General features: G+C 54.9%; 3 protein-coding genes across 3 annotated transcripts in view; 2 read left to right on the top strand and 1 right to left on the bottom strand.

Moving 5' to 3' along the window:
• Positions 1-5,998, top strand: part of PTSG_08493 (uncharacterized protein) — an 8,861-nt gene extending 2,863 nt beyond the window's left edge. The window contains exons 9-19 of the mRNA XM_004990685.1: positions 360-468; positions 654-880; positions 1,176-1,874; positions 2,034-2,198; positions 2,487-3,350; positions 3,542-3,640; positions 3,914-4,006; positions 4,239-4,457; positions 4,595-4,645; positions 4,852-5,176; positions 5,518-5,998. Of these exons, the coding sequence (XP_004990742.1) occupies positions 360-468; positions 654-880; positions 1,176-1,874; positions 2,034-2,198; positions 2,487-3,350; positions 3,542-3,640; positions 3,914-4,006; positions 4,239-4,457; positions 4,595-4,645; positions 4,852-5,176; positions 5,518-5,747 (3,081 nt within the window). The 3' untranslated portion in view covers positions 5,748-5,998. The remainder of the gene's footprint in view (positions 1-359; positions 469-653; positions 881-1,175; positions 1,875-2,033; positions 2,199-2,486; positions 3,351-3,541; positions 3,641-3,913; positions 4,007-4,238; positions 4,458-4,594; positions 4,646-4,851; positions 5,177-5,517) is intronic.
• Positions 5,999-6,032: 34 nt separating this feature from the next.
• Positions 6,033-19,679, top strand: PTSG_08492 (uncharacterized protein). Its single transcript, XM_004990684.1, has 38 exons — positions 6,033-6,568; positions 6,843-6,891; positions 7,013-7,131; positions 7,300-7,367; positions 7,506-7,557; positions 7,758-7,803; positions 7,987-8,049; positions 8,254-8,326; positions 8,528-8,672; positions 8,979-9,201; positions 9,520-9,655; positions 9,838-9,994; positions 10,255-10,363; positions 10,577-10,761; positions 10,992-11,096; positions 11,400-11,528; positions 11,769-12,026; positions 12,254-12,398; positions 12,626-12,755; positions 12,994-13,125; positions 13,315-13,483; positions 13,657-13,731; positions 13,948-14,021; positions 14,207-14,391; positions 14,685-14,749; positions 14,949-15,029; positions 15,177-15,312; positions 15,528-15,604; positions 15,782-15,865; positions 16,144-16,286; positions 16,488-16,557; positions 16,815-16,913; positions 17,087-17,149; positions 17,389-17,524; positions 17,701-17,768; positions 18,001-18,055; positions 18,202-18,257; positions 18,459-19,679. Exons 1-38 carry the CDS (start codon positions 6,314-6,316, stop codon positions 19,338-19,340), a joined length of 5,097 nt encoding a protein of 1,698 aa, XP_004990741.1. The 5' UTR covers positions 6,033-6,313; the 3' UTR covers positions 19,341-19,679.
• Positions 19,680-19,831: 152 nt separating this feature from the next.
• PTSG_08491 (uncharacterized protein) overlaps positions 19,832-24,661 on the bottom strand; it is a 5,767-nt gene continuing 937 nt past the window's right edge. The window contains exons 2-10 of the mRNA XM_004990683.1: positions 24,375-24,432; positions 24,020-24,118; positions 23,500-23,691; positions 23,085-23,234; positions 21,807-22,812; positions 21,537-21,600; positions 21,043-21,246; positions 20,330-20,781; positions 19,832-20,065 (exon numbers count right to left, since the gene is read on the bottom strand). Of these exons, the coding sequence (XP_004990740.1) occupies positions 19,899-20,065; positions 20,330-20,781; positions 21,043-21,246; positions 21,537-21,600; positions 21,807-22,812; positions 23,085-23,234; positions 23,500-23,691; positions 24,020-24,118; positions 24,375-24,432 (2,392 nt within the window). The 3' untranslated portion in view covers positions 19,832-19,898. The remainder of the gene's footprint in view (positions 20,066-20,329; positions 20,782-21,042; positions 21,247-21,536; positions 21,601-21,806; positions 22,813-23,084; positions 23,235-23,499; positions 23,692-24,019; positions 24,119-24,374; positions 24,433-24,661) is intronic.

Here is a 24,661-nt window from a genome sequence, read left to right as displayed (position 1 = left end):
CACTCCGCTACTGAGCCCCTATTTAGTATAAGTTTCCAGCGGAATAAGCATAGACCAATACCTTGACTTCGCAAACTGTACTTTCGTCCGGGATTCTTCCCAACGGATACGCGATTTCTCTCTCCTCCTTTATACCCTCTCATCCCCTCACCGGGAAAAAATGTCTCTCCTCTTTCCCTTCTACCCCCCCCTCCCCACACACACTCGCCGGCCCAACAAACACACACACACACACACACACACACACACACACACACACACACACACACACACACACACATCTGCACTTCCCCACGCACTAACACATGCGCACACCCTCAACCTCCCCCCCCCCTTGTGCCCGGTGCGCGTGCTGCCAGGAGGAGGAAGAGGAGGCTGTGCTTGATGACGACCACAGCGACGCGTCGTCCGTCGTCTCGGAGGCCGACGAGGCAGAGTCCCTCGCAGCACCAGCAGAGACACAGCAAGGTAGCACGCTCACGTGGTGATGATGGTGGTGTTGGTTCGGTGCATGCGTGGTTGCGTGCATGGTCCACGCATGTGCCTGCCAGTATCTTGCTCTTTCAGCACACGCGCGCACGCTCACGCTCGTTCACACATTTGTCACGTCCTCATCCCCCCCCCGGCCACTTGCCTTTGTCGTTGCTGATCAGTTGCGGATCCGTTTGAGGACGGCAGCGGGTCTGAAGCGACGAGTAACGTCCTGAACTTCGATGACTCCTCGGACGAAGACGATTTCGAGGCCGCGATGCAGCCACGATCGGCGACAACAGCAGCAGCAGCAGCAGGTGGCGGTGGTGATGATGAGTACATTGATGTTGATGGCACGGAGCAGGAGCAAGGCGGGGAGAGCGCCATGGCTGGACCTGCCCGCACCATGGTGAGTCGTGCAGTGCAGTGTCGTGATGTGGTGCAAGTGCATGCATTTGCTTCCTCGTTGTGATTCTTGGATGGTTGATATGTGTCAACGTGTGTCTGTCCAGCCTTTTGTCCTGCTCAGCCATCGTGTGGACACAATTCCACTTCCCCATCCTGCCCCATCAAAACCCTCCCCACGCTTACCGCACATTCATACACACCCATCCGCGCGCACATCATCTGCGCACATGCGTATCTGCATCCCTCCCACTACTCGTCCCTCTTCCCCTTCCTCCCATGCACTCGCTCCAAAGCAGTTGCCACCGCCCGGTGCTGTGCGCATGTACGATTCCGACGATGATGATGACGATGATGATGATCTCTTTGGCGACGTGACAGTGGCGGCGGCACCAACAGCAGCTGCACAGCAACCAACGAAGAAGAAAAAGGCTGGTGGTGGTCTTGATCTCTTTGGCGACAACGACGATGATGATGACGACGACGACGAATGGGGTCTGGGTATCCCCACACAACAGCAGCACCAGCACCAGCACCAGCACCAGCACCAGCACCAGCAGCAGGAAGCGTCGGAGGAAGGCGCCGATGGTGAGGCTGCTGCTGGTGGTGACGATGAGTCATCGCAGCTCAAGCCGCCAGGCGGGGCGATGGCGCTGCCACATATGGGGGAGCTGATGAAGGCGATGAAGGCGCGCACGCGGCAGGCACCATCCAGCGACGAGGAGGAGGAGGAGGAGAATGACGACGATGAAGATGTGGGTGGAGGTGACCGCGCTGCCACAGCGCAGACACAGCAGAAGCAGCAGCAGCAGCAGCAGCAGCAGAAGGTGAAGAAGGATGAAGGGAAGAAAGCGAAGACAGGGGCATCCGCTGCTGCTGCGCGTGTTGGTGGTCTCTTTGCTGGCCAAGGTGATGACGATGACGATGATGATGACGGCGACTTCATGTCTGCTGCCAAGCCGGCTGCTGCGCCCGTGTCCGCCCCCGCAAAGAAAAAGGTGCGAGGTGGCGCGCACAGGAGAGGGGAGACAAAACATGTGTGTGCGTGTGTGTGCCTGTCTGCTGTTTTGATTGCCACCTGAAACCAACAGGGGTGTTGCGTAACCTTCAACTCCCGCCCGCAATTGACGCCTGTCACCTGCATGTCTTGTTCACAGCCGCTGAGTTTGTTTGGTGGTGACGATGATGATGATGACGACGAGGCAGACAGCCTCTTTGCCCCGCTCCCACGCGTCACACAGCAGCAGCAGCAGCAGCAGCAACAGCCCACACCTGCTGCAGGTGGTGATGATGAGGTCACAGGACCAACGGCAGAGGCAAAGGTGGGCAGATGAACCGGCTGGTGTTGCATGTGATATGATATCGTGCGGTGGCGGTGGTGCTGGCGGTGGTGATAACGTATTGTGGTGGTGGTGGTGGCCTGTGCTTGCATGTTCAACTGCGCCGGTGTCGATGTTTGTGTTGCCATGCGCGTGCGAATGAGATACGCATGCCTCTATTGCGTCACGTGAGCCCTCCTCCAGTACCTTTTCTTCATCAGGCAGACCCAACACTCCTCATGCCGTTCACATCTTCACCACCCCTCTTCATGCCATGTTATCGTTTTGCAGGCCACGAAGCCAAAGGTGAAGAAGAGCCTGTTTGATCTCTCGGACGATGAGGAGGATGACGACACGCTGTTTGGTGCAGCGCCAACCGCAACAGCAGCAGCAACCAAGCCAAAGACCGGTGGCAAGGGCAAGAGCCTGTTTGCCACCGACGACGACGACGACGACGACGAGGGTGAGGGTGAAGGTGACGAGGGCGGCTTTGGCGCTGCCGGTGCAACCAAGGCAGAACAGCAGCAGCTGCTGCTGCAGGGGGATGAGAGCACGGGTGGTGATGGTGGCGGGGAAGAGGAAGACGTGAAGGCCACGAAGCGGCGGCCGTTTGGTGGGATGGGACTCGGGGTGACAGCCGACCTGACCAGTGCACTGAAGAAGCGACAGCAGCAGCAGCCGGCGGCATCGAAGCAGGCAGCCACCGAACCTGAGCATGAGCATGGCGAGAGCGCAGGCACGAAGGCAGGTGCAGAAGCAGCGGAAGAGCCGAGCAAGGCTGGGGCGGCAAAGACTGGCAGTACGGCGATGGGTAAGGCGAGCAAGGCGAAATCGCTGTTTGACGACAGCATGGTTGATGATGAGGACGATGATGATTTGTTTGCTGCACAACCAAAGCCAGCGAAGAAGAGCGTACCGCTGCCAGCAGCGGCCGCCAAGACAGCGACAACGACAACGCGACGTGCTGCCAGCATGTTTGGCGATGATGAAGATGAGGAGGACGATGATGACCTGTTTGGCAGCTCAAAGCCCGCCGCCACCTCATCGCCGAAGCCAAAGGCAGCACCACCATCATCGTCAGCTGCTGCACCAAAGGCCAAGTCCCTCTTTGGAGGCGGTGATGATGACGATGATGACGACGATTCGTTCTTTGCGGTTCGTTGTGTGTGTGTGTGTGTCTGTGTCTGTGTCTGTGTCTGTGTCTGTGTCTGTGTCTGTGTGTCTTATATCTGCCTGCGCGAGCCCTTGTATGCATCCATGTGTGGCTACTGTCATTTATCACTCCCTTTGTCCCCCCCCCCCTTTGCTTATCATCTTTACCGTGACCCCTGCACCTCATTCTCCAGACGCCAGCCCGCTCGTCGAGCGCCAACAAGAAGATTTCATCTCTCGGCGCCGCCATTGCGGGCTCCATCCGCAAGCCGGGCGACCACCAGCCAACCCCCGTGCGTCTTTCTGTCTCTGTCTGGGTGTGTGTGTGTGTGTGTGTGTGTGTGTCTGTGTCTGTGTGTCTGTCTGTCTGTCTGTCTGTCTGTCTTTCTGTCTGTCTGTCCGTCCGCCTGTGTGTGTGTGTGTGTGTGTGTGTGTGTGTGTGTGTGTCTGTCCGTCTGTCTGTCCGTCTGTCTGTCTGTGTGCCTGCGCACGTATGTCGTTAACCCCCCCCCCCCTTTCTGCCTGTATCATCTCACTTTGCGGTCTCTTCAATTCCCTGCGAGCAGAAGAGGACTGAGGGCCCAAAGGCCTCCTTCGATGCGCCCATGACCACGACCCACACCCTCACATCCGCCGCCAAGACGCGCGCAAAGATCCAGGTGTGTGTGTGTGTGTGTGTGTGTGTGTGTGTGTGTGTTGTGTGTGTGTGTGGTGTGTGTGTGTGTGTGTTTGTTTGTTTGTGTTTGTCTGCCTGTGTGTCTGTCTGCGCTTCTGTCTGTCTGCACATCTATTTAAGCACGCCATGTTGACACACAATGCATGCACCCACTCCATTTGTGTCCATCCTCATCGACCGCACCACCACCACCACCGCCACCTCTGCGAGTGCAGAAGGGCACGCGTCGGCTGCCCACCCGCACCTCCCGCCGCCGCAGCGGCAGGGGTGCAGCTGCAGCAACAACATCGACGCCAAAGCGAGCTGCAACAACATCAGCAGCAGCAACATCATCATCACCGGCATCAAAGCCATTGGATGCGAAGAAGGAAGAGAGTGGTGCAACAGCGACCGCCATGAAGAAGAAGGCTGGACTCGGCGATATCTTCGGCGAGGTGCGTTGTCGCGCTGTCGTGCTGAACTGCATTTGGCGTGGTCGGTCAACTCGCTGTTTGTAGTTCGTGGTGTGAGAAACTGTGACCCGTACTCCCGCCTTTGCCGCTCACCATGTTGCTGTGCTGGTGCTTTGCAGGCTGACGATGATGACGACGGGGACTTTGGCTTCTCCCCTTCTCCCACCAAGGTGGTGCGCACGCGTGCGTGTGCGGGTGTGTGCGGGTGTGTGTGTGTGTGTGTGTGTGTGTGTGTGTGTGTGTGTGTGTGTGTGTGTGTGTGTGTGTGTGTGCAGAGGCAAGCGCGAGGGTTCATCAACTGGTTGACTTGACTTCCCATCCACAACCCGTCCACACACACACACACACATGCAACATGCGTTGCACACATGAGCAGCCTGCTGCCAAGGAGATTGCAGCAACAAAGGAAGCAGACGCCACCGCTGCTGTGACAACGAAGACGGAGGGCAAAGCCACCACAAGCAGCGGCAAACCAGCCACCACCGCTGCGCCCATGAAGAAGGCAACAACAACGACGCCAGCCGCGAAGGCAACAGCAAACGGGAAGCCGGAGATGAAGACGGACGATGATTTGTTCGGTGGTGATGATGACGACATCTTCAGCGACCTGCCGCCAGCCCAGCCCAAGGCCAAGTCCAAGGCCAAGACGAAGAAGGCAGCCACCTCCTCCAAGGCAAAGAAGGCGGCGACCAAGGCCAACGGTACGCTGCCTACTTCAAAGTTGAGCGCGGTGTGGGTGGAAGGCATATGCGTGGCTGATAATATAGCAGTACCTCAATTGTACTCACACACACACTGCAACACACACTGCAACACACTTTCCCACCTCACTCACACACACACACACACTCACTCACTCACTCACTCACTCACACACACCACACACACACACTCACTCACTCACTCACTCACTCACTCACTCACTCACTCACTCACTCACTCACTCACTCACTCACTCACTCACTCACTCACTCACTCACTCACTCACTCACTCACTCACTCACTCACTCACTCAAACCACATACACCCGCACAAACACCAGGCACTGGTGCTGCTGCCGATACGGCTGGCACGAACGGCGCGAGCGATGTCGGCGCGGCCAAAAAGAGCAGCAGAACCACCGCAGCCACCACCGCAGCCACGAAGAAGAAGGCCACCAAGACAAAGAAGAAGACAGGAACTGCAGCAACAGGGACGACGAAGAAGGCGACAACAGCAAAGGCGGCGCTTGACGACATCTTTGGCGATGACGACGATGACATCTTCGCCTGAATTCAGTCATGGCTGCTGCTTGAAGTGTGCGACGTGTTTTTGCCTGCTCGCTTGCCTGGAATGTGTTTTGGTTTTTTGTGGTTTCCATGTTTCGCACAAGGTTGTGCCTGTTAGTACGCACTTAGACGCGCTGATGTTTGATCCACCGCCGGACGAGTTTGCCACTCTTCGGTCCTCCGAATTACACCGTTGTGTTGTTTCCGTTTTACGTTTTGGTTTTGATGATCCCCAACCAAGCAACCAAAGCCAACACAAACCTGCACAGGACGAGGCTCAAGGCTCAGACTCGCACACACCAACCAGCGAGCAGCAATAACAGCAGAGCACCCGAACACACACCACACACACACACACTACCACACGCATACGCAGACGCCTCAATTGACTGCGTCATCCACAAACACCACGAGCACAGACCAACGAGAAAGAAGAAACACCGACAGGCGAGCGACTTGGTTGGTGGATTGGTTGGTTGGTGGTGGATTGTCGCCGCAGGCCGTTTGACCGACCACCTACCTGCGTGCCTTGAAATCGCCTTCTGCTGCACGATTGACGGCCCACCAGGGATGATGGACGAAGACATGATGGGCGATGGTGGTGATGGCACGTTGGCTGGGCAGGAGCGCCTGACCATGGCACAGCTGGCCACGTTTGAGCTGGAGGAGGAGGAGCACAGTGCATTGGAGCTGGTGCAGCTTGCGCGCGTCCTCGACAGCCAGGGCCACGTTGATGAGGCCGAGGATTTGTTCCAGGCAGCCTTTGAGCGCCTGCAACAGATTAGCGAGCAGTCTGCTGACCGCCGCGACGCCCTCGTGCCCACGGTCTGTACATGCACGTGTGTGCATGTATGTGTGCATGTGTGTGTGTGTGTGTATCTGCATCGACGTGCCCACGATGACACGTACATGCTGTGAGCAGCCACACACACGCAAAAACATGCACGCAAACACATGCACGCACATACACGCACGCACATACACGCACGCACGCACGCAATAACACGAACGCAAGCACGCGTGCATGCACATCCTCATCGTTGGCGAGACAGCGTCCTCACCATGTTTCCTTCTGTCTTCACAATGCCTGCAACTGCAGCTGAACGAAGTGGAGAGTCGCCTCAATGACATCCACAACATCCGCTTCGGTAGGTCGCCCCCGGCATCAACACAAATCGCTGCTTCAGCCCTCAGCAGTTGGTCAAGCAACTTGGACACGTCTCACCCCCTGCCCCGTGCTTCCTTGCTATCGTGTCGTGCCAACAACAGCGGATCTGAGCGCGCAAGCAGCAGAGCTGCTCGTTGCTGGTGAAGAGGCCCAAGCTCTTGAGAACTATGAGGAAGCCAAGGAGTGCTTCGTGGAGGCCGTCGACATCTTCTTTGAACTCGTGCGTGGTTTGTGTGTGTGTGTGTGTGTGTATGTGTGTCTGTCTGTGTATGTGTCTGTGTATGTGTGTGCATGTGTGTGTGTGTCTGTGTCTGCACGCGTCTTTGGTGCGATGGGTGTGTGCCAGCTCCTCATGTCTCATTGCGATTTGGTGCGAAACCAATTGCAGGAAGCACGGGCACAGAACAGGGAGGAGCGAACCCAGATGTCCATGAAGGCCATGGAAGTCTGCAACAAGTAAGAAAAGCGCACATCCTTGCCTGCAAGCAAATCAATTATCCCTTCAAAGTGCACTGGTCGCTCGTGCCCCCACGCGCGCTGATTCGCGTCTCACGTCGCTGCCATGTCACAATGTTGTTTTGTTCACGTTGTTAGGATCGAGGAAGTGCGCGTCTACTGCGCTCCAGACACCGACGAAACGCAACCGGTGCGTGTGTGTCTGTCTTTCTTGTCTGTCTGTCTGTATCTGTGTCTCTCTGCGAGTATGTGTCTGTGTCTGTGTCTGTGTCTGTGTGTGTGTGTGTATCTGTCTTGTCTGTCTGTCTGTCGTCGTTTGTTCGTTTGCCCGTCTTGCGTTGTTCTCACATTGAATTCGCACCATCAACACAACCTTGCAAACACAAACAGGGAGAGCATTTGAGCGTGAGCGACTTTGAACCACGCTCAAACTCAGGTAAACACTGCACTCTGCACACGCATCCACCAGCCATCGTCACTGTGCTGTGTCACATGCACGCACAAACGCACACACAAGCACACACAAGCACACACACACACACACAAGTACGCACTGTGCGTGCTGTCATGTCACAAGTACTGGCGCCCTAATACGCTGTCTCGCGCATTCATCTCTCAGTCCCATCTGAACCAGACCAGCGCCACCGCCTCTCTTCCTTCAACAGCGCTCCAGGCGCATCACGTGCGTGCAAGCAAACCCAATTCATGTTCCAGCACATGTACACGCAATTCATGTTCCAGCACATGTACACACAAGCTTGCCCGTTGCTTTCAAACACTCCTTTCCTGCGTGGTGATTGCCTGCAAGCAAGCAACACAACAACTCACTTTGTGTACTCACTTTCCACCACACACACACACCACTGGCTTGCGCATGCATCTGCAGTAAACCGCGCACAGGCTGGGCGCCGCTCACGCGTCTCAACCATTAGCAGAGAACTCAACGATGCTCTCAGCAGGTAAGGCGGGTGGTGACGATGGCTGTAGTTGGCGTTAGTTGGCAACATCTGTGTTTCGATCTACATGTCTGTTTATCTTTGTAAACGAGTGTCGTGAGATTTGTGCGCATGCACACATCCACCCACACATTCATCTACGCACACGCTTCCGCTGACACTAACTATCGTTTGTCCGCACACCCACCACCACCCTGTTCACAGCACGCGACATCAGCCGGACAAGCTTGTGGAGACGCAGCTCCAGGACCTCAACGAAGAGGACAAGCAGGCTGAACGCTCGTTGTCTGATGCTGCCGGGGCGGAATTCAGCTTCCGAGACAGCACAAGCCTCGTCATCGAAGACTCGGTGCGTTGCATTCTCCTTGATTTTATGTGTTGTCGTGGCGTGTTTATGTGTTGCATGCTCATGCGTGTGCGTTGATTCACATGTGCGTGCATGTCTGTTGTGTCGGAGGTTGAAAGTCGAGTTACTTTCGAGGCGGTGTTGTTATGCTACATCATTTCATGTCCTGTTGTGTTGTTTCATTGTTGCGATACATACATGATGTGACTGTAATGTAACGCAACGCTTCCTCGCGCACGTGTGATTGTGATGACACGATGACACTCAACCACGTGCGATCGTCCTGCCCTGTTCTTCATCCATCGACAGGACGCGCTGCATCAGCTCTCAACGCCTGTCCGCCGCTCTCTCCTCGGCCTCTTCGCGCAGCGACTGGCGTGCCTGCATGCATCGTGTCCATTGGAGCTCGTGTCGATCCAGTCCATGGAACTGGAGATCAACCAGGCCTTGCAGCTTGGCCTTGGTGTCAGTCTGGGCAAGCTCGCAAAACTGCAAGAGCTCAGCCTCGTACACACGGGCATCACAGCGAAAGGTAGCCATGCTGGTGGTGGTGGTGGTGGTGGTGGTGGCAGCTGACGTCATGGTGGTAGCTGATGTTGGTAATGGCTTGTGCTGATGATACTGGGTAGGATGTTCCACGTGAAGCCGGTTTCACGCACACCACGCACACACACACGCACGCACGCACACATACACACACACACGCACGCACACGCACGCACACACACGCACGCACATGCACACGCACGCATGCACGCACGCGCGCGCATTGTCGCTAATCCATTGCATTGACCCAATTCATCTCTGCACTGATATAAAATCACTCTGTTCTCGCTTGCTCCAACACCAGGTGCGGAGTTGCTTGCTGATGGATTGAAGCATTCCAAGTCGATACTCACGCTCAACCTCGACTTTAACTCCCTCGGCGACGAAGGAGTGGATGCGCTCTGCACACATCTGCTCACAAAGGACCAGAAATCCCTCAGGTGATGCCTGCAACTGACACGTTGCTTCTAAGCGATGAAAACAGCACTTGTATCCTGAACCACAGTGTCACTCATACCAAAGCCACTTCATCACATGCACACACGCGCGCGCATGTGCTCACGCACACCCTTTTCAACACCACCTTCTTCCCATTCTGCATCGTCCACTCTCTCCCAAACAGGCAATTGAGCTTGAAGAGCAATGGATTGTCCGAAGTCGGCGCGTTCTCGCTCTGCCACGCCCTTGACGTGTGCACAACGCTGTACAACCTTGACCTGCAAGGAAACATGATTGGCTGCGAGGCAGTCGATGTCTTTACCTCACGCAAGGCCGCCCAGGTGCGGGCTGACTGTGTGTATGTGTGTGTGTGCTTTTGTAAGTGTGTTTGTATTTGCGTATGTGTGTTTGTATTTGTGTATGTGTGTTTGTATTTGTGTATGTCTGTGTCTGCGTGTGTCTCGTGTCTGTCAGAGTCGCAACGCGTCGAGGATGTCTGAATCCTGGCACTCATTTCATTTTCGCATGCTTATGCAATACCCCGCATTCATACACACACACACACTCTCTCTCTCGTCTTCCAACCCTTTGCATCAATCAGGTCGTGTACATTGGACTGAAGCACGAGTCGCGATCGCGCGGGTGTCATAAGGATCACCGCTCCTCCCGTCGTGTTCTCCTCCAACCGTTCGACCCGAAGACATACCTTGGTGCGCTGGCACATTGTTGCTGCTACACTGACGCTGTGGTGACTGGTCTACTGTGGGTATGAAGAGTTTCCGTTTCTGGCAGTGTTGTCTGCTCTGTGAAATTGCTCTCTCCTCTCTTCCATGTATCTGCTTGGCAATGCATCTTTGCATCCTCGCTCACTCCACGTCACATCTCTCTGCTGGCTTGTGCTGCTCACTTCGCTGACTGGACAGACGTTGCTCGGCATGACCACGCCCATCACAAGAAGAGCAAGAAGAGCATTTTGCGCCGTCGAACGCGTTCGCCTTCAAGGGAGGAGCGAACGCCCCGCACTCCTTCGAAACCAAAACGCTCATCGTTCGATTTCGTCATTGGCCACACGCACAGCGCACCGCGCTCGCCACACACCCTGCCCAAGGTGATGATCGGTGGAGGTGATGACGTGTGCCTGTGTATGTGTGTGTGTGCGCCTGTGTATGTGTGTGTGTGTATGTGTGTGCGCGCCTGTGCATGTGTGATGACGTGCGCCTTTGTATGTGTGCGTGTGTGTGTCAGTGGAGATGTACACCGTGTATGCGTTGTCATGCCACTTGACACCAGTTCCCTTCTCACGCCCTCATTGTGGTGCTGTGCTTGCATTGCCATCAGGTGACTGAGGATGACACAAACGTGCTGTCGTACTTTGACGATGCCGTCACCACGGAACAGATGTACGACCACTACGTCTCCGTCTTTGACCGCGTCGACGAGCAGGTGCAGTGTGTTCCTGCGTGTGTTTGGGGGGATGCTTGTGTGCGTGCGTGTCTGTTGGTCTGTTTGTCTGTATGTCTGTCTGTCTGTCTTTTTGCTTGTCTGTATGTCTGTATGTCTGTCTGTCTGTCTGTTTGTCTGTCTGTTTGAGTGCCTGCACGGCTGCGTGAGTCTGTGTGCATGTGGATTGTCGTCCGACTGCATTTCTTTTCATCCGTCTGTGTCCGTGCAACAGCTGCACGACATCCAACAGCAGCAACCTCACCCTTCCAACACACGACGTTGCTCGCTTGTCTTCAACTGCAGGTCACAGCACCCAACATTCTGCTGGTGGGGCAGCGCGGCGTTGGGAAGACATCGCTCATCAACGCAATCTTCGACTCGAATGTGACCGGAAAACAGCAGCAGATGGCCGAACCAGGCAGGCCCCTCGAGGTAAACACGGCACACGCATGGCTTGTGAGAAGACAATGCTTGCTTGTGTGCATATACTTTTGTGTGTGTGTGCGTGTGTGCGTGTGTGTGTGCGTGTGTGCGTGTGTGCGCGTGTGTGTGTGTGCGTGTGTGCGTGTGTGTTGTCTATCTTGCTGCCTTGCTCCTGTACACCTATCCACCTCCTGGTCTCTCTCCACCACCCTCCCCTCACCCACCTTTGTCCATCCTGCGCCACGACAGTATCGGGATGTGAAGAACCGGTTCAAGGTGTGGGACACGACGAGCCTCGAGTCGGATCATGGCAACCACCAGGACTGTGCGGCCGTGGAGGCGCTACTGCGTCGACAGAGCGTTGACAAAGATCCGAACAAGCACGTGCACGCCCTCTGGTACATTGTGAGCGCGCCCGTGTGGCAGCTGCTTGATGACATCTACCTTGCACACCTCTGCCACGTCGTTGCATTCTACGGCATACCCGTCGTCGTCATCATCAACAAGGTCTTGCGTCTCTCTTTGTGTGTGTGTGTGTGTGTGTGTGTGTGTGTGTGTGTGTGTGTGTGTGTGTGTGTGCGTTCTTGCGTAAACTCGTGTGTACTTGTCTGTGTTTGCGTGTACTTGTCATTGTATATGTCATTGTGTGCGTACGCTTGTCCTTGATGCTGGCCTCCCTCACCGTTTGGACCTCACACATTGCTCTCCCCTTCCCCTTCTTTGTTCCTGTACAGGCTGACACGATCCCCCGACAGCGCTTGGCCAAGCTGAAGGAAGACATCCTCGCCTCTGCCGCGGGCTCGAAGATTGCGGGTGTGTTCACGGTCATCAGCGATCTCGAAGCACTGCAATCGCACATCACGCAGCAACTCAAATCAGGTGCGCCCCCTGTGTGTGTGTGTGTGTGTGTGTGTGTGTGTGTGTGTGTGTGTGTGTGTGTGTGTGTGTGTGTGTGTGTGTGTGTGTGTGTGTGTGTGTGTGTGTGTGTGTGTGTGTGTGTGTTGTGAACTTGATTGCGTAACACGGTGTTTGTCCTCACCTTTCCCCCCCCCCTCGCCCAAATCGCACATCATATTCCCACACTCCCATCACGCACGCCCATACAGCGGGGTGCCCCGATGTTGTGTTGCCGATGAAAGTCCAGAAGAAGATTCAGGAGGAGCTTGACTTTAAGCACAACATTCAGGACGCAATCGCACACGCCATCAGCAGCCGCCGCCCGGCAGCCAGACACGCGTGAGTCGTTGCATTGATGCAACGTGTGTGTGTGTGTCTGTGCTTGTAGCTTGAGTGTGTGTGTTTGTAGCTTGTGAGCGTGTGTGCGTATGTGTTTGTAGCTTGTGAGCGTGTTGCCACTGCCTGCGCGCGCAGTGTGTGGTCGAAGGCGCTCGTGGTGCATGCACACAAACATGTGTGTTACACCTCCCCCCCTCACCGCCGCATGCGCATCAACATACGCGCGACTCTATGGTAGTGTGATGGCAATCCAACTAATGTCGCTGCAGCGAAAGGAATCGACAGCGTGTGATGTCATGCGCGCGCACCTGCAGTCGTACAACCGTTCCATCCAACAATCCCTCTTCAAGCAGATGCGACGCGGAAAAAAGTGAGGGCCGCTGCTGTTGCTGCTACCATTCTCGTTCTTGTTCTTCTTGCATTTGGTCTCCATCATTCTTAGTTGACCGCTTGTACGAAACCTGCCACAATCCGGTGTTCACTTGCACTCGTGCTACGGCTCACCTCACCATGCTGTTCACCTCGCCCCATATGTCAACTGCATTTCTATGACCACAAGGCGCCTGAGTCAATTCATCGGGAAACTGGCGCTGCGACAGCTTGGCCAGTGGGGCTTCGTGACGGAGCAGCGTGGCGATGACGAAGCGGATGTTTCTGCCGCTTTTGGGCAAACTATCCTTGACTCGCTCGGCGAACACTTCCAGGCCCTCACAAGCCACGGATCACAAGTCAGTTTGCGTTTATTCACATGTGCTCGAGCGTCCACACGTTTGCCGACTCGTGTCATGCTTCTTCCTACCCGGCGAGCAACCGGCTCGTTGGCATTCTACACATGCTCTCTCATGTGTTGCATCATGAATCGACACGCCCTTGTATCGTGATCGCGATGATGATTCTTCAGGTTGATGCAAGTCTGTTTGTCGCCATCGGCGTCCTGTGGACGGTCACTCTCAAACTCCACCGCCAGCACTACCTGGTGCGTATTGTGTGCTGTGTGCTGGGCAGTGTGTGTGTGTGTGTGTGTGTGTGTGTGTGTGTGTGTGTGTGTGTGTGTGTGTGTGTACAAGCGTGTGTGCCCGCGCACTCTTCACACAACACGTGACCAAAACCCCAACCCGCCCGTGCCACTCATACCCTCTGTATCCTTCCAATCTCACGCATGTCCCCCTTGCTCCACCCTGCCTTCCCCCAGCGCCTGGCTGCTGACGACCAACCGCTCGACCGCCCCGTCATGAGCGCCGTTGCCGCCGCCATCGAAGACTTCAAGTGCGTCATCATTGGTGGTGGTCGTCGTCGTTGTGGTGGTGATGATATGCACATGCGCATTCGTATGCAGACAAGTGCACGTGCACGCTGTTACGCGTTGCCGTCGTGAGTGCACCTTACCTTGTCCAACCGTTTGCCCACACCGAACGCTTTCCACTTTCGCAAATCACCACACTACGCACCAGGGCAAACGCGGTGCACTTGGAAGGAACGCAGAAGGTGACGGAGGAACTGCTGATCAACCAAGAGCGAACGGAGCACACGAGTGCACAGCCACCGGCCATCGCAACGCACAAGATCCTGCGGGAAATTGAAACGCTTGTGAGCGATGGTGATCCCATGTGGAAAAGCGCCCGCCCGTCCACTGCAGGTGCGGTGATGGTGGTGATGATGCATAAGGAGGCTGCTGCCGTCGATGTTGTCGTTATTGGTTGTTGTTGTTGGTTGTTGTTGTTGTTGTTGTTGTTGTTGTTGTTGTTGTTGTTGTTGTTGTTGTTGTTGTTGTTGTTGTTGTTGTTGTTGTTGTTGTTGTTGTTGTTGTTGACACGCCCGTTCGCTGCAAGTGCCGGCAACTGTCCTTGCTCATTCTTCATCGCCGCCGCCCCGCCCCCAAACAAAACAAAACCCCACGACCGTCATTGCTTCGTTGCGTGCAATGCACAGATTGCACCAAGACCATTTCGACCGTCTGCGACGAAACCGTGCAGATGATCATGCAGCCGTCATCGGTACGAGCACTCACACACACGCGCGCACATGAGCTTCACGCACACGCACACACGCACATGAGCTCCACACTGCTGGACGTCGGCTGAGACTGACTCTCGTGCATGCATGCACACGGGTGCTCACGCGCTCAGTATTGCACGCTTTCTCATGGCCTCTAACTTGCACGTTCCCACGTGCTCACGTTCCATTCTCCTACAGCCACCATCCGTTCGCGATGCGTTCTTTGCGTCGTACGCCGCATGCAACAAATTCGACGCCACAGAGATTGTCGAATCAATGGTGCGAATGTGTGTGTGTGTGTGTGTGTGTGTGTATGTATGTGTCTGCACCGTGTGGGATTTGGGAGTGACGGGTAGAAGGGGCTCACTTACTCACAAACACGCCACCTCTTGCGTTCTTCGCAAACACTTACACGCATTCAAACAGGAGCGACTGTTTATGGCGCACACGTACAGCGACAACGGTCACAGCCGCCACATCTGCAGCATTGTTGCATCGTCAATGGTGCAGTGGTTCGAGACACTCTTTGATGTCGATTTCGTCCTTCCAGACAGCTCTGATGGTAATTCAGATACATGGGTCCTGCAAATGGAGCATGCAGTGTCGGTGTGTGTGATGTTTGTGTGTGCCTGTGTGTGAGTGATGTTTGCGTGTGTGTGTGTGTGTGTGTGTGTGTGTGTGTGTGTGTGTGTGTGATTTGTGTGTTGCTTCATCAAATCATCGTGCATGCCAAGTGCATTTGAGCACTCATGACAAATGTGTCATGATGTTGTCCAGGCGAAGCGCTGGAACTTGAGTCCGATTACATTGCGCTGCTGACACTGCAGCAGGAGGGCGTCAGACTTGCGCCAGTGGTGAGCACAGCTGTCAAGTCCAATGCATGCATGCAAGCACAGACATTCACCTGTACAGACATTCACCTGTACAGACATTCAGACACAATCAAACCCAAACTTGCAACACCATTGTCATTTCAAACACAAGTGCACACACATGTTCACAAACTCACATTACCCACTGCCTGGTGACAGACGGCGCACGTTTGCGAGTTCATTGAGAAGATTGAGAAGACACCGTGCGGTCAACACGCATCACACATCCGGCAGGCGCTCGAGGTGTGTGTGTGTGTGTGCGTGTGTGTTCGTGTATGTGTGTGTGTTTGTGTTTGTTTTGTGCTTGACGAGAATTTGCCATCCATTCTGTCTACTCGCAACGTATTTATGGATGTGTGTGTTTTCATTTGCAAACAATCATGACATGCACGTGCGCTCATCATCATCATCATCATCATCACACACGCACACACACGCACACATACACACAAATCACTTACAATTACCCACTACCACCTCGCCCACCACCACCACCTCCTCCCTGATCACCACAATGATAGGCGAGCGCGAACAAGATGGTTCATGCGCTTCGCCTCCCACAAGCAGCAGCACTGCCCGATATGGACTACGACTTTGGCCTTATGTTTGACGAGAGCGCTATTGCCACCCACATCTGCTATCGCAACGCCTGCTTCTTCCGCAAGTGAGTGTTAGTGCGTGTGTATGTGTGTGCGTGTGTATGTGCGTGTGTATGTGTGTGCGTGTGTATGTGCGTGTGTGTGTGCTGATTCCGGGTCTGGTGCCACAGTTCCCCTGTGCTTTCAAGTGCATCCCACATTGCTCTGTTCCAACCACTCACACCCTCACGCAACATGTCATTCTCCCTCAACCATCGTGCCTTCAGGTTCAAGATCAGAGATTTCTTTGATGCGCAGAGCGCGTGCCGCACACAGATGATTCACTTTGCAAACCAGGTGCGAGTGAACGTGGACATGTGTGCATGAACACAGCTGCACTCATGCGTGTGGCTGTGGGTGTTGTGTGGCTGTGCATGCTGCTATACATGTACCTGCTCTTATGTCAGTGTACGTTCACCCGGTAGCTGTTGCCCATTTCTCCTTCGCCCACCATCGCTCTTCCTCTCGCTACGCTCACTCCAACACAAACCATGTGTGCACACTCCATACACGTGCTTGTGTGCGCGGTACTTGCGTGCACACCGAACCCACAGGTGACCTACTGGGTTGTTGAGAACATTGTGAGCCGCAGCAACACTGCTCAGCGCGCACATCTGCTTGGAAAATTCATCCGTACCGCCCACCACCTCATGGTACGACCAAGTGCTGCACAGAGCGAACGCAAATTGTTGTGGGACCTTTAAGAGGGACGGGTGTAAACAGCAGATATATGTGTGTGTGTGTCTGTGTTGCTGTCGGAGCGATGCATCTCTTCTTTTCAATTGCAACGTTGCACTTCTGACACTTGCACGCATTTCGATGACAGAGCGAGCCGCTGCTGGATTTTCAAGGATTCATGGCCGTCATGACCGCTCTCCAGCTCTCACACGTGCGTTTGTTGTAAACATGTGTGTGTGCGAGTACATGTGTGGACGTGTGTGGACGTGTGTGTGTGTGTGTGTGTGTGTGGTTGTGGTTGAACATGTGTGAACGTGTGCCCGGTTGTGTTTCAACATGAATGGGCATTCCTTCTTCTCTCCCACTCAACCCCTCCCTTTGCTACCTGCCCCCCCCCTTACTCACTGCAATGCTTGCTTGTTACCTTCCGCTGTCACCTGATGTGTGCAGGTGTCACGCCTGAAGCGCACGTGGAAGCGGCTCACCAAAGACCAGCCGTATGTCGTGACGCTGTTCGAGAAGACTCTCACGCCTCTGGCTGATCCGGGCAACGGCATGTACAACACCATCCTCGCCCGCATCACAGGTGAGCCCTGTTGTGGGTTGCACCATCCTAGACGTTAGCCACCAGTCCCACTCCCTGTGCTTGCATGCACGCACCCACGCACACGTACGCAACTGTGTTTGTCTTGCTCGCACTTTTCTCACATGTTTTTGTGTGTGTGTGTGTGTGTGTGTTTGGTTACTGGACGACTCAATTAGCGCTTCCGGCTGGCTCGAGCGCTGTTCCATTTCTCGGCTCTTTCATGACTGCCATTGAACGATCAAAGGTTGGCCGCTTATGTACACATACACTCACTCACTCACTCACTCACTCACGCACTCACTCACTCACTCACTCACTCACTCACTCACTCACTCACTCACTCACTCACGCACTCACTCACTCACTCACTCACTCACTCACTCACTCACTCACTCACTCACTCACTCACCCGCCGCAACATGGACTGTGACTGTTTGTTGCGCCCCCCCCCCCACTTTCCCAACGAACAACAACAGACGTGCGCAAAGCGAAAGACGGGAGCCGACAATCTCGAACAAGCAAAGATTTTCGGTGAGGTTCCGAACACAACAACACGCGCTGCAACACGTTGACGTGGTGCACGATGTATAGATGTATTGCCTCAAGTGTCGAAACGTTTTGTCGTGTGCTCATGCGTGTGCCTGCATGTTCTCCTCCCACGCGCATGTCGACTTTAGTTGAAACGACCAAGAGCATCGACCGCACCGTCAGCTGCCTCAACGCCCTCAAGAGGGTGTGTGGCAACCAACATGCTGCCCACAGCCGCACGGATGCGTGTGCCTGTGTGTGTGTATGTGTGTGTGTGTGTGCGGGCCTGTGTGTATGTGTGTTTGTGAACGTCTCTCTGACTTTGCTGTTCAATTGTGCTGCTCTTATGCGTGTTTAAATTGCTCACCTCCGTTGTTCTGTGCGCGTGTTGCGTAACTGCAAGCAGGAGCGTGACTGGGAAGACTTTTTCCTGCTGCCCCAGTTTGTGAAATTCGTGGAGGAATCCCTGCCCACGCGTTTTGACCTGTCCTCAAACAAGGCGCGCAACCAGGTTGAAGAGGAACTAAACGCGCTGTCCTTGGAGAGCGAACCACGCGTACCGCACGTGGACGTGACAGACAACGACGCCAACACCAGCAGCGACAAGCCCGCAACCACCAGAGACAGCAACGAAGGCGACGAGGGAGGCAAGACGGACGACACAGACTCCGTTGATGGCCTGGACATGCATGGGCTGACACCAATTCGTCGCTCATCGCGGCCAGCGTTTGTGGCGCGTCTGTCACTGGAGAAGCCGCCGCCAACGCCAACAACAGCGGCGGCGACCGGATTTGCCACCACCTGCACCACGTTCACCTCCCCCACCCGGAACGGCGAAGGCAGCGAAGACGGAGCAATTGGGGTACTTGGTCTAAGCAGCAGCAACGACAACAGCGACAACAGCGACACGGACGCAGACAGCACAACCGCAAACGCGCCATTCAACGCCACCCCGGACTTCTTCAACACAAGCGCCAGCAGCAACAGCAGCGCGGGTGCGGGCAAACGAAGCGACGCACCATCCACATTGGCAGCAACGACGACAACGGCACCGACAGCGAGCAGCTCTCTTGCCAATCGCCGTTCTGCTCCCCCGCTCAAGATCAACGGTCTGAGCCCTGGCGTGAACAAGCTCCCACGCATCTCCCCACCACACTCGCCCCAGCAGTCGAGCAAGGCGCGTCCAAAGCCAAGCCAGTTCCTTCGCCAGCAGCCACCGTCTGCCGGTGTTCCCCGACAGCGGAGCAGAAACAGAGAGGTCGGGCCATCGCAGGAGTCAGACGTGTGATGGGAGAGGCCGGGGTTGTTTGGTGTTTGTCTGTGTCTGTGTATGTGTGTCTGTGTGCGTCAAAGTGCATGTGTGTGTGTGTGTGTGTCTATGTGCGTCAGTGTGCATGTGTGTGTGTGTGCGCGCGTGTCTGTGTGGGACTGTTGTGCTGCTGACCCATTGTAGAAACAGAAATGTTAGAAATGTTGAGTGAGTGAGAGAGAGAGCGAGAGAGAGAGAGAGAGAGAGAGTGTGTGTGTGTGTGTGTGTGCGTTGCTAAATTGCTTTTTGTAAAGTGTTCATTTGCATTTGACTTGATGAGTAAAACCAAAACCACATGGAACAAAGCTCGTGGCAAACCACATCCAAGAATGCGGACAAGACTGTGGGAGAGAATCGACAACCACAAGTAACAACAACAATCCATGGAAGCCAACAACAGCAAAAACAAACAATAATGTGCACCTCCACGCAGCTAACATACACGTATTTAACTGTGTGTGTGTGTGTATGTGTGTGTGCGCGCGTCTGTGTGTGTGTGTGTGTGTGTGTGTGTGTGTCTGTGTGTGGGCGCATCGACTATGATGACGAGGGCGGCGTGCGTGTGTCCGTGTGTTGCAGCAAACGCTCCATGATCTTGAGCGTTTTCTTGAAGACGACATGTGTTGCGCGAGAGGCGTCCTTGAAGTTGAGAAAGCCGTGTGGTACGGACTCGTACACAAACAGCTCGTGCCCAACGCCAAGCTCTGATCATCGTGGGTGGGGATGTCATGCATGAGTGGTGATGATGATGATGATGGTGGTGGTGGTGGTGGTGGGAGGGGTAAGGGCGAGGGTTGGCACATGGAGACTTCTTCGCACAGCATGTATGTTGAAACCCAATAATTGCAGTGGCAACAGAAAAGTGCTGCTTGAGCACTCAGAAGCACACACACACACACACACACACACACACACACACACACACACACACACACACACACACACACACACACAGAGCAAGTCGTCACCTCTGAGGCGGAGGGCGAATGCAAGCGCATCATCGAGGAGAGGATCGTTCTCCAGCCCAACAATGACGGTGAACGGCAGCTGCTGAAGAATGTGGTCCGGGGCATGGTATGGCGACATGAGCATGTCCGTGATCTCCACCTTGTCAAGCGTGGACACCTTCTGCCCAGCATAGGCTGCTAGGCAGGTCTCAAGCACGCCTTGGTTCAGCAGCGTGTCCAGACTAGACAACATGCGTGACGAGGACAGCGCCAAGTTGACATTTAGCGCCGGGTAAAACGGCATGATTGCGTTAGGGAGGCGTACGCCCTCCAAAATGCAGCGGAGAGTGAGGGAAACAGTCAAGTTTCCACCGGCTGAATCGCCCGTCACCAAAACGTGTTTGCCGGTCCATCCAAGCGCATGCGCATTCTCCAGCGCCCACACATACGCAAAGAACGCCTCCTGCGCTGGTCTGTCGTGTGGCGTGATGCGTGTATGTTTGTGGGTGTATGTGTGTGTGTGTGTGTGTGTGTGTGTGTGTGTGTGTGTGTGTGTGTGTGTGTGTGTGTGTGTGTGTGTGTGTGTGTGTGTGTGTGTGTGTGTGTGTGTGTGACGGCAATAACGGGTCTCACGAATGCATGTGCTAGAACGAAACAAGCTACACACGAAAGAAGAAGAAATAAGATGCAAGACCACGCTCACACTCACATGCACACGCACACAGAAAACACACCTTGGGTAGGCGTGCTCGGGAGAGAGAGCGTAGTCAATGCTGAGGATGGGGCAGTCAAAGTGCGCCGCCCAGTCGCGAAGATACACCTCGTGCGATGCACTCGAGTTGGCAATGAACCCACCACCGTGCAGATGGAAGATGAGCGTGTCACTTGCAGGTGCAACGTTCCGCCCAACGCCGGCCGGCTGCTGCCCTTCCCGCCGCCTGTCGACACGAGGTGGTGACGCGGATGTGTGCATGCATGCATGCAGGCATTGTGAGCTGGCGGGGTGGAACGCGCGGATACATCGTGGAGCAGCGCAACTTGGGCAACGAAGACGCACAACGATATCACACACACACAGACACACACACACAGACAAACAGACAGACAGACAGACAGACAGCAAGAGGCAGGCACACACACACACACATACACACACAGGCAGGCAGACACAGAGGCAGACACACACACGCACACATGCGCGTGCCAAAAGCGGGCAAGCCGTTCTCACTTGGCGGAGAGGAGACGGGCGCGGATCGTTCCAAAGTTTGGCGCCTGACTCTCTGCTCGCGTGTCTGATGAATGCACAGGAGGCAGTGAATGATGAGGGGTGGAATAAGCTGTAAGCACAGTGCCAATTTCAGAGACACGATCCACAACAGAGCGACGCGCACGCACACACACACACACAGATACACCACACACACACACACACACACCACGCATACACACACACACACCACGCATACACACACACGCACAGGGCGGCAAGCGAGCGCACCAAAGTCATCTGAGACAGAAGTGCGGGAACCGAGCGAGATATCGCTGATCAACTTGACGGCAAACGACGTCGCAAGATACTCTTTCTCATCGACGGGCGGCGTGGGTGTGGTGGCAGTGCCATCATCGTCATCACCACCATCACTGGTGTGGTTGTGTCCCTGTTCCTGCTCCGCGCTGCTCACATCCTCCTGCTTCTCCTTCTGCATTGCACGCGCTCTGTCATCGCCATCAAACACAGCACCATCACCATCACCATCATCACCACCACCACCTTCCCCATCGGCTCCCGGCCTTCCTTCTGCCGAAGCCGTTGCGGCTGCTGTCGTTGTTGTCGCTGCTGCTGGTGTGGTCGTGCTTGGTTCAGCATCGCGTGCCAGCTGCCCAACACCAGCGAGTCCACCGCGCACCGCCTCCGCCTCCTTGTGAATGCTCCGCTTCACGCCCGCGTACTTGCGTGCAAGCACCGCAGTCAGCGCCGCGTGCTCGAGCGGAGATATGGTCCCCTCTTCCTTCATTGCGTCCACGTCCGTGCGAATTGCTGCCGCCCGCCGCTGCAACTCTGCTGTGCTCCCGCTGCCCTCCATGTCGTGTGCGTACTTCAGCACCAGCCCCGCGTATGCACTCGACACACGCGCACCGCCACTCCTGCTGGAGGTGCTGGTGTCAGATGGATTGGTTGACGCTGCTGTTGTTGGCGCCGTCGTGCTGGTTGTGGGTTCTGCTGGCGTGCTGTCCGCCTGTTGTGTTGCATGCGTGTCTGGTGTGACGTATTTGCTCTGCTGTGCAAGCGCACGCTGATGAATGTCGTTGCCGAGGGTGGAAACAACATCCGGGAGGACAGGGATGGTTCCCACAGGTCCATTGTGCAAGATGGGGTACCCCTGAATTGGAAACACGTGGTTGATAGCCAGTGACGGGCCTGTGACTTTGGGCATGTTGCGCGCCAGCGTGCTCTCCGTCAAATTCCAGAACGATTTCACGAACGAAACGGAGTGCGAACGCATCTGCAATTCAAAGTGATGTTTTCAAGTACATCGAAACAGCAGAGTAATTGCGTTGCCAAGTGAGGAGGACATGAGCAGGAGTATGGTTCAAACACCAGCTCAGGTTGCGTGTGCATGAGTGTGCATGTGTGTGAGCGTGCATGCGTGCATGTGTGTACGTGCGTATGTGTATGCATGTTTCTGTATGTGTGTGCGTGTGTGTACGCGCGTATGTGTGTGCCTATGTGTGCATGTGTGCATGTGTATGCATGTGTGTGTGCATGCGTGCGCACCTGCGCCACGAGGTCGCGTGCTTGGTCGTCGGGCGTGATGACGTATCGTACAGCAGCGACTGCAGACGCGAGACCGCGGAAGAACGCGTTTGGAGAGCGCTGTGTGTTGTGGAAGTTGTGCCGGAAGCCGGCCATCGCCGCCAAAATCACCTGCACACACACACACAGGTGGAGTTGTGAGGGAGATGTGTATTTGAGCATAAGTTTGGCGGGATAAACTTGTGTGAGGCCGGCATCACGCATGAGCCAAAAGAGTCAATGCGGCACTGGAGTGAAAGTGAAGGGTCAACGCACCGGAAACTCACACACACAGCACAACGAACACGCACAGCACAACGAACACGCACAGCACAACGAACACGCACAGCACAACAAACACAAGACACGACGTGCACCGCGAAACAGCAGGCCACACCTGCATGACAGTGGCAATCTGGTCCGGGAGGTGGAAGCCAGCGCGGCGACCGTAGAAACAGCTGATGTCGACACTTCGCGACACACGCACGAGCTCTTGCGCAAGGGGATCATCGGTTGCGCGGCAGAACAGGCGCTTTCCCTTCAGCAACGAGTGCAGCCGCACACTCGACGCAAACGTGATGCGGAACGCCTGGTGTATGTGTGTGTGTGTGTGAGTGTGTATGTGTGAGTGTGTGTGTGAAATCTCGCTCGTCAAGGGGGAGAAAAGATGCCGCGAGAGAACACACGAATGGCGGCGACAACAAGCGACAACCACCACCACCACCATCAATATCATCATCAATATCACCACCACCATCAATATCATCATCAATATCATCATCATCATCAATATCACCACCACCATCATCATCATCATCATCATCATCAATATCACCACCACCATCATCATCATCATCATCATCATCATCATCATCATCATCACCAATATCACCCCCCTCATCAATACCACCCCCAACCTCGAGCATGGCGACACCGTAGTCCTCGATGCTGGAGTAGATGCTGTCGGCGTTGAAGAACAGATTGTCTCGCTCATTGCGGCATTCAAGCAGTGTGTGCTGTTGACATGGGCAGCGGTGGGGTGGGGCGCAACATCGGTAGCATGCAAGCGTGATGACAGGTGGGGTTGATGGAGAGGTGAAACAGGAACTTCAGCGAGAACGCGTGACTGTTAATGGTGAGAGACAAACGCGAGACAATTCAACGCACAAGCAAATGCGTATGCAGCATACGCGGCCAACAACGGCAATGATTTGACACAAACAACAAATCAGGTCAGCACACTGACACCACGACATTGATCAACACACTCACGTGAAACTTCTGAAGCAACCGGAAAAAGGCCTTTAGCTGACTGCGGAACCCATTGTACCTGCATGCATGTGCCCATGTGTATGCGTTTGTGTGTATGCGTTATGTGTGTGTGTGTGTGTGTGTGTGTGTGCAGGTATAAACAGAACACGGCACCCATGGAACGCGTGAAAAAAGGAGGAGAGGGGGCATAAATGACGGAATCTGATCTTTGGATGCGTGCATGTTGTAAAGACACACACACACACACACACACACACACACACACACACACACACACAACAACACAC

This window comes from Salpingoeca rosetta (assembly GCF_000188695.1).
Source record: "Salpingoeca rosetta unplaced genomic scaffold supercont1.23, whole genome shotgun sequence".
NCBI classification, from domain to species: Eukaryota; class Choanoflagellata; order Craspedida; family Salpingoecidae; genus Salpingoeca; species Salpingoeca rosetta.
Note: the sequence above shows the minus strand (reverse complement) of the source record. Positions and strands in the feature narration are given on the sequence as shown.

Bases quoted from the DNA above. Each gene is read 5' to 3' on its own strand.
- PTSG_08492 (XM_004990684.1), top strand. From the start codon at position 6,314: ATGATGGACGAAGACATGATGGGCGATGGTGGTGATGGCACGTTGGCT. The intron at 17,150-17,388 runs GTGCGTTTGTTG...TGATGTGTGCAG, and splicing joins CCGCTCTCCAGCTCTCACAC to GTGTCACGCCTGAAGCGCAC. The intron at 18,258-18,458 runs GTGTGTGGCAAC...AACTGCAAGCAG, and splicing joins GCCTCAACGCCCTCAAGAGG to GAGCGTGACTGGGAAGACTT.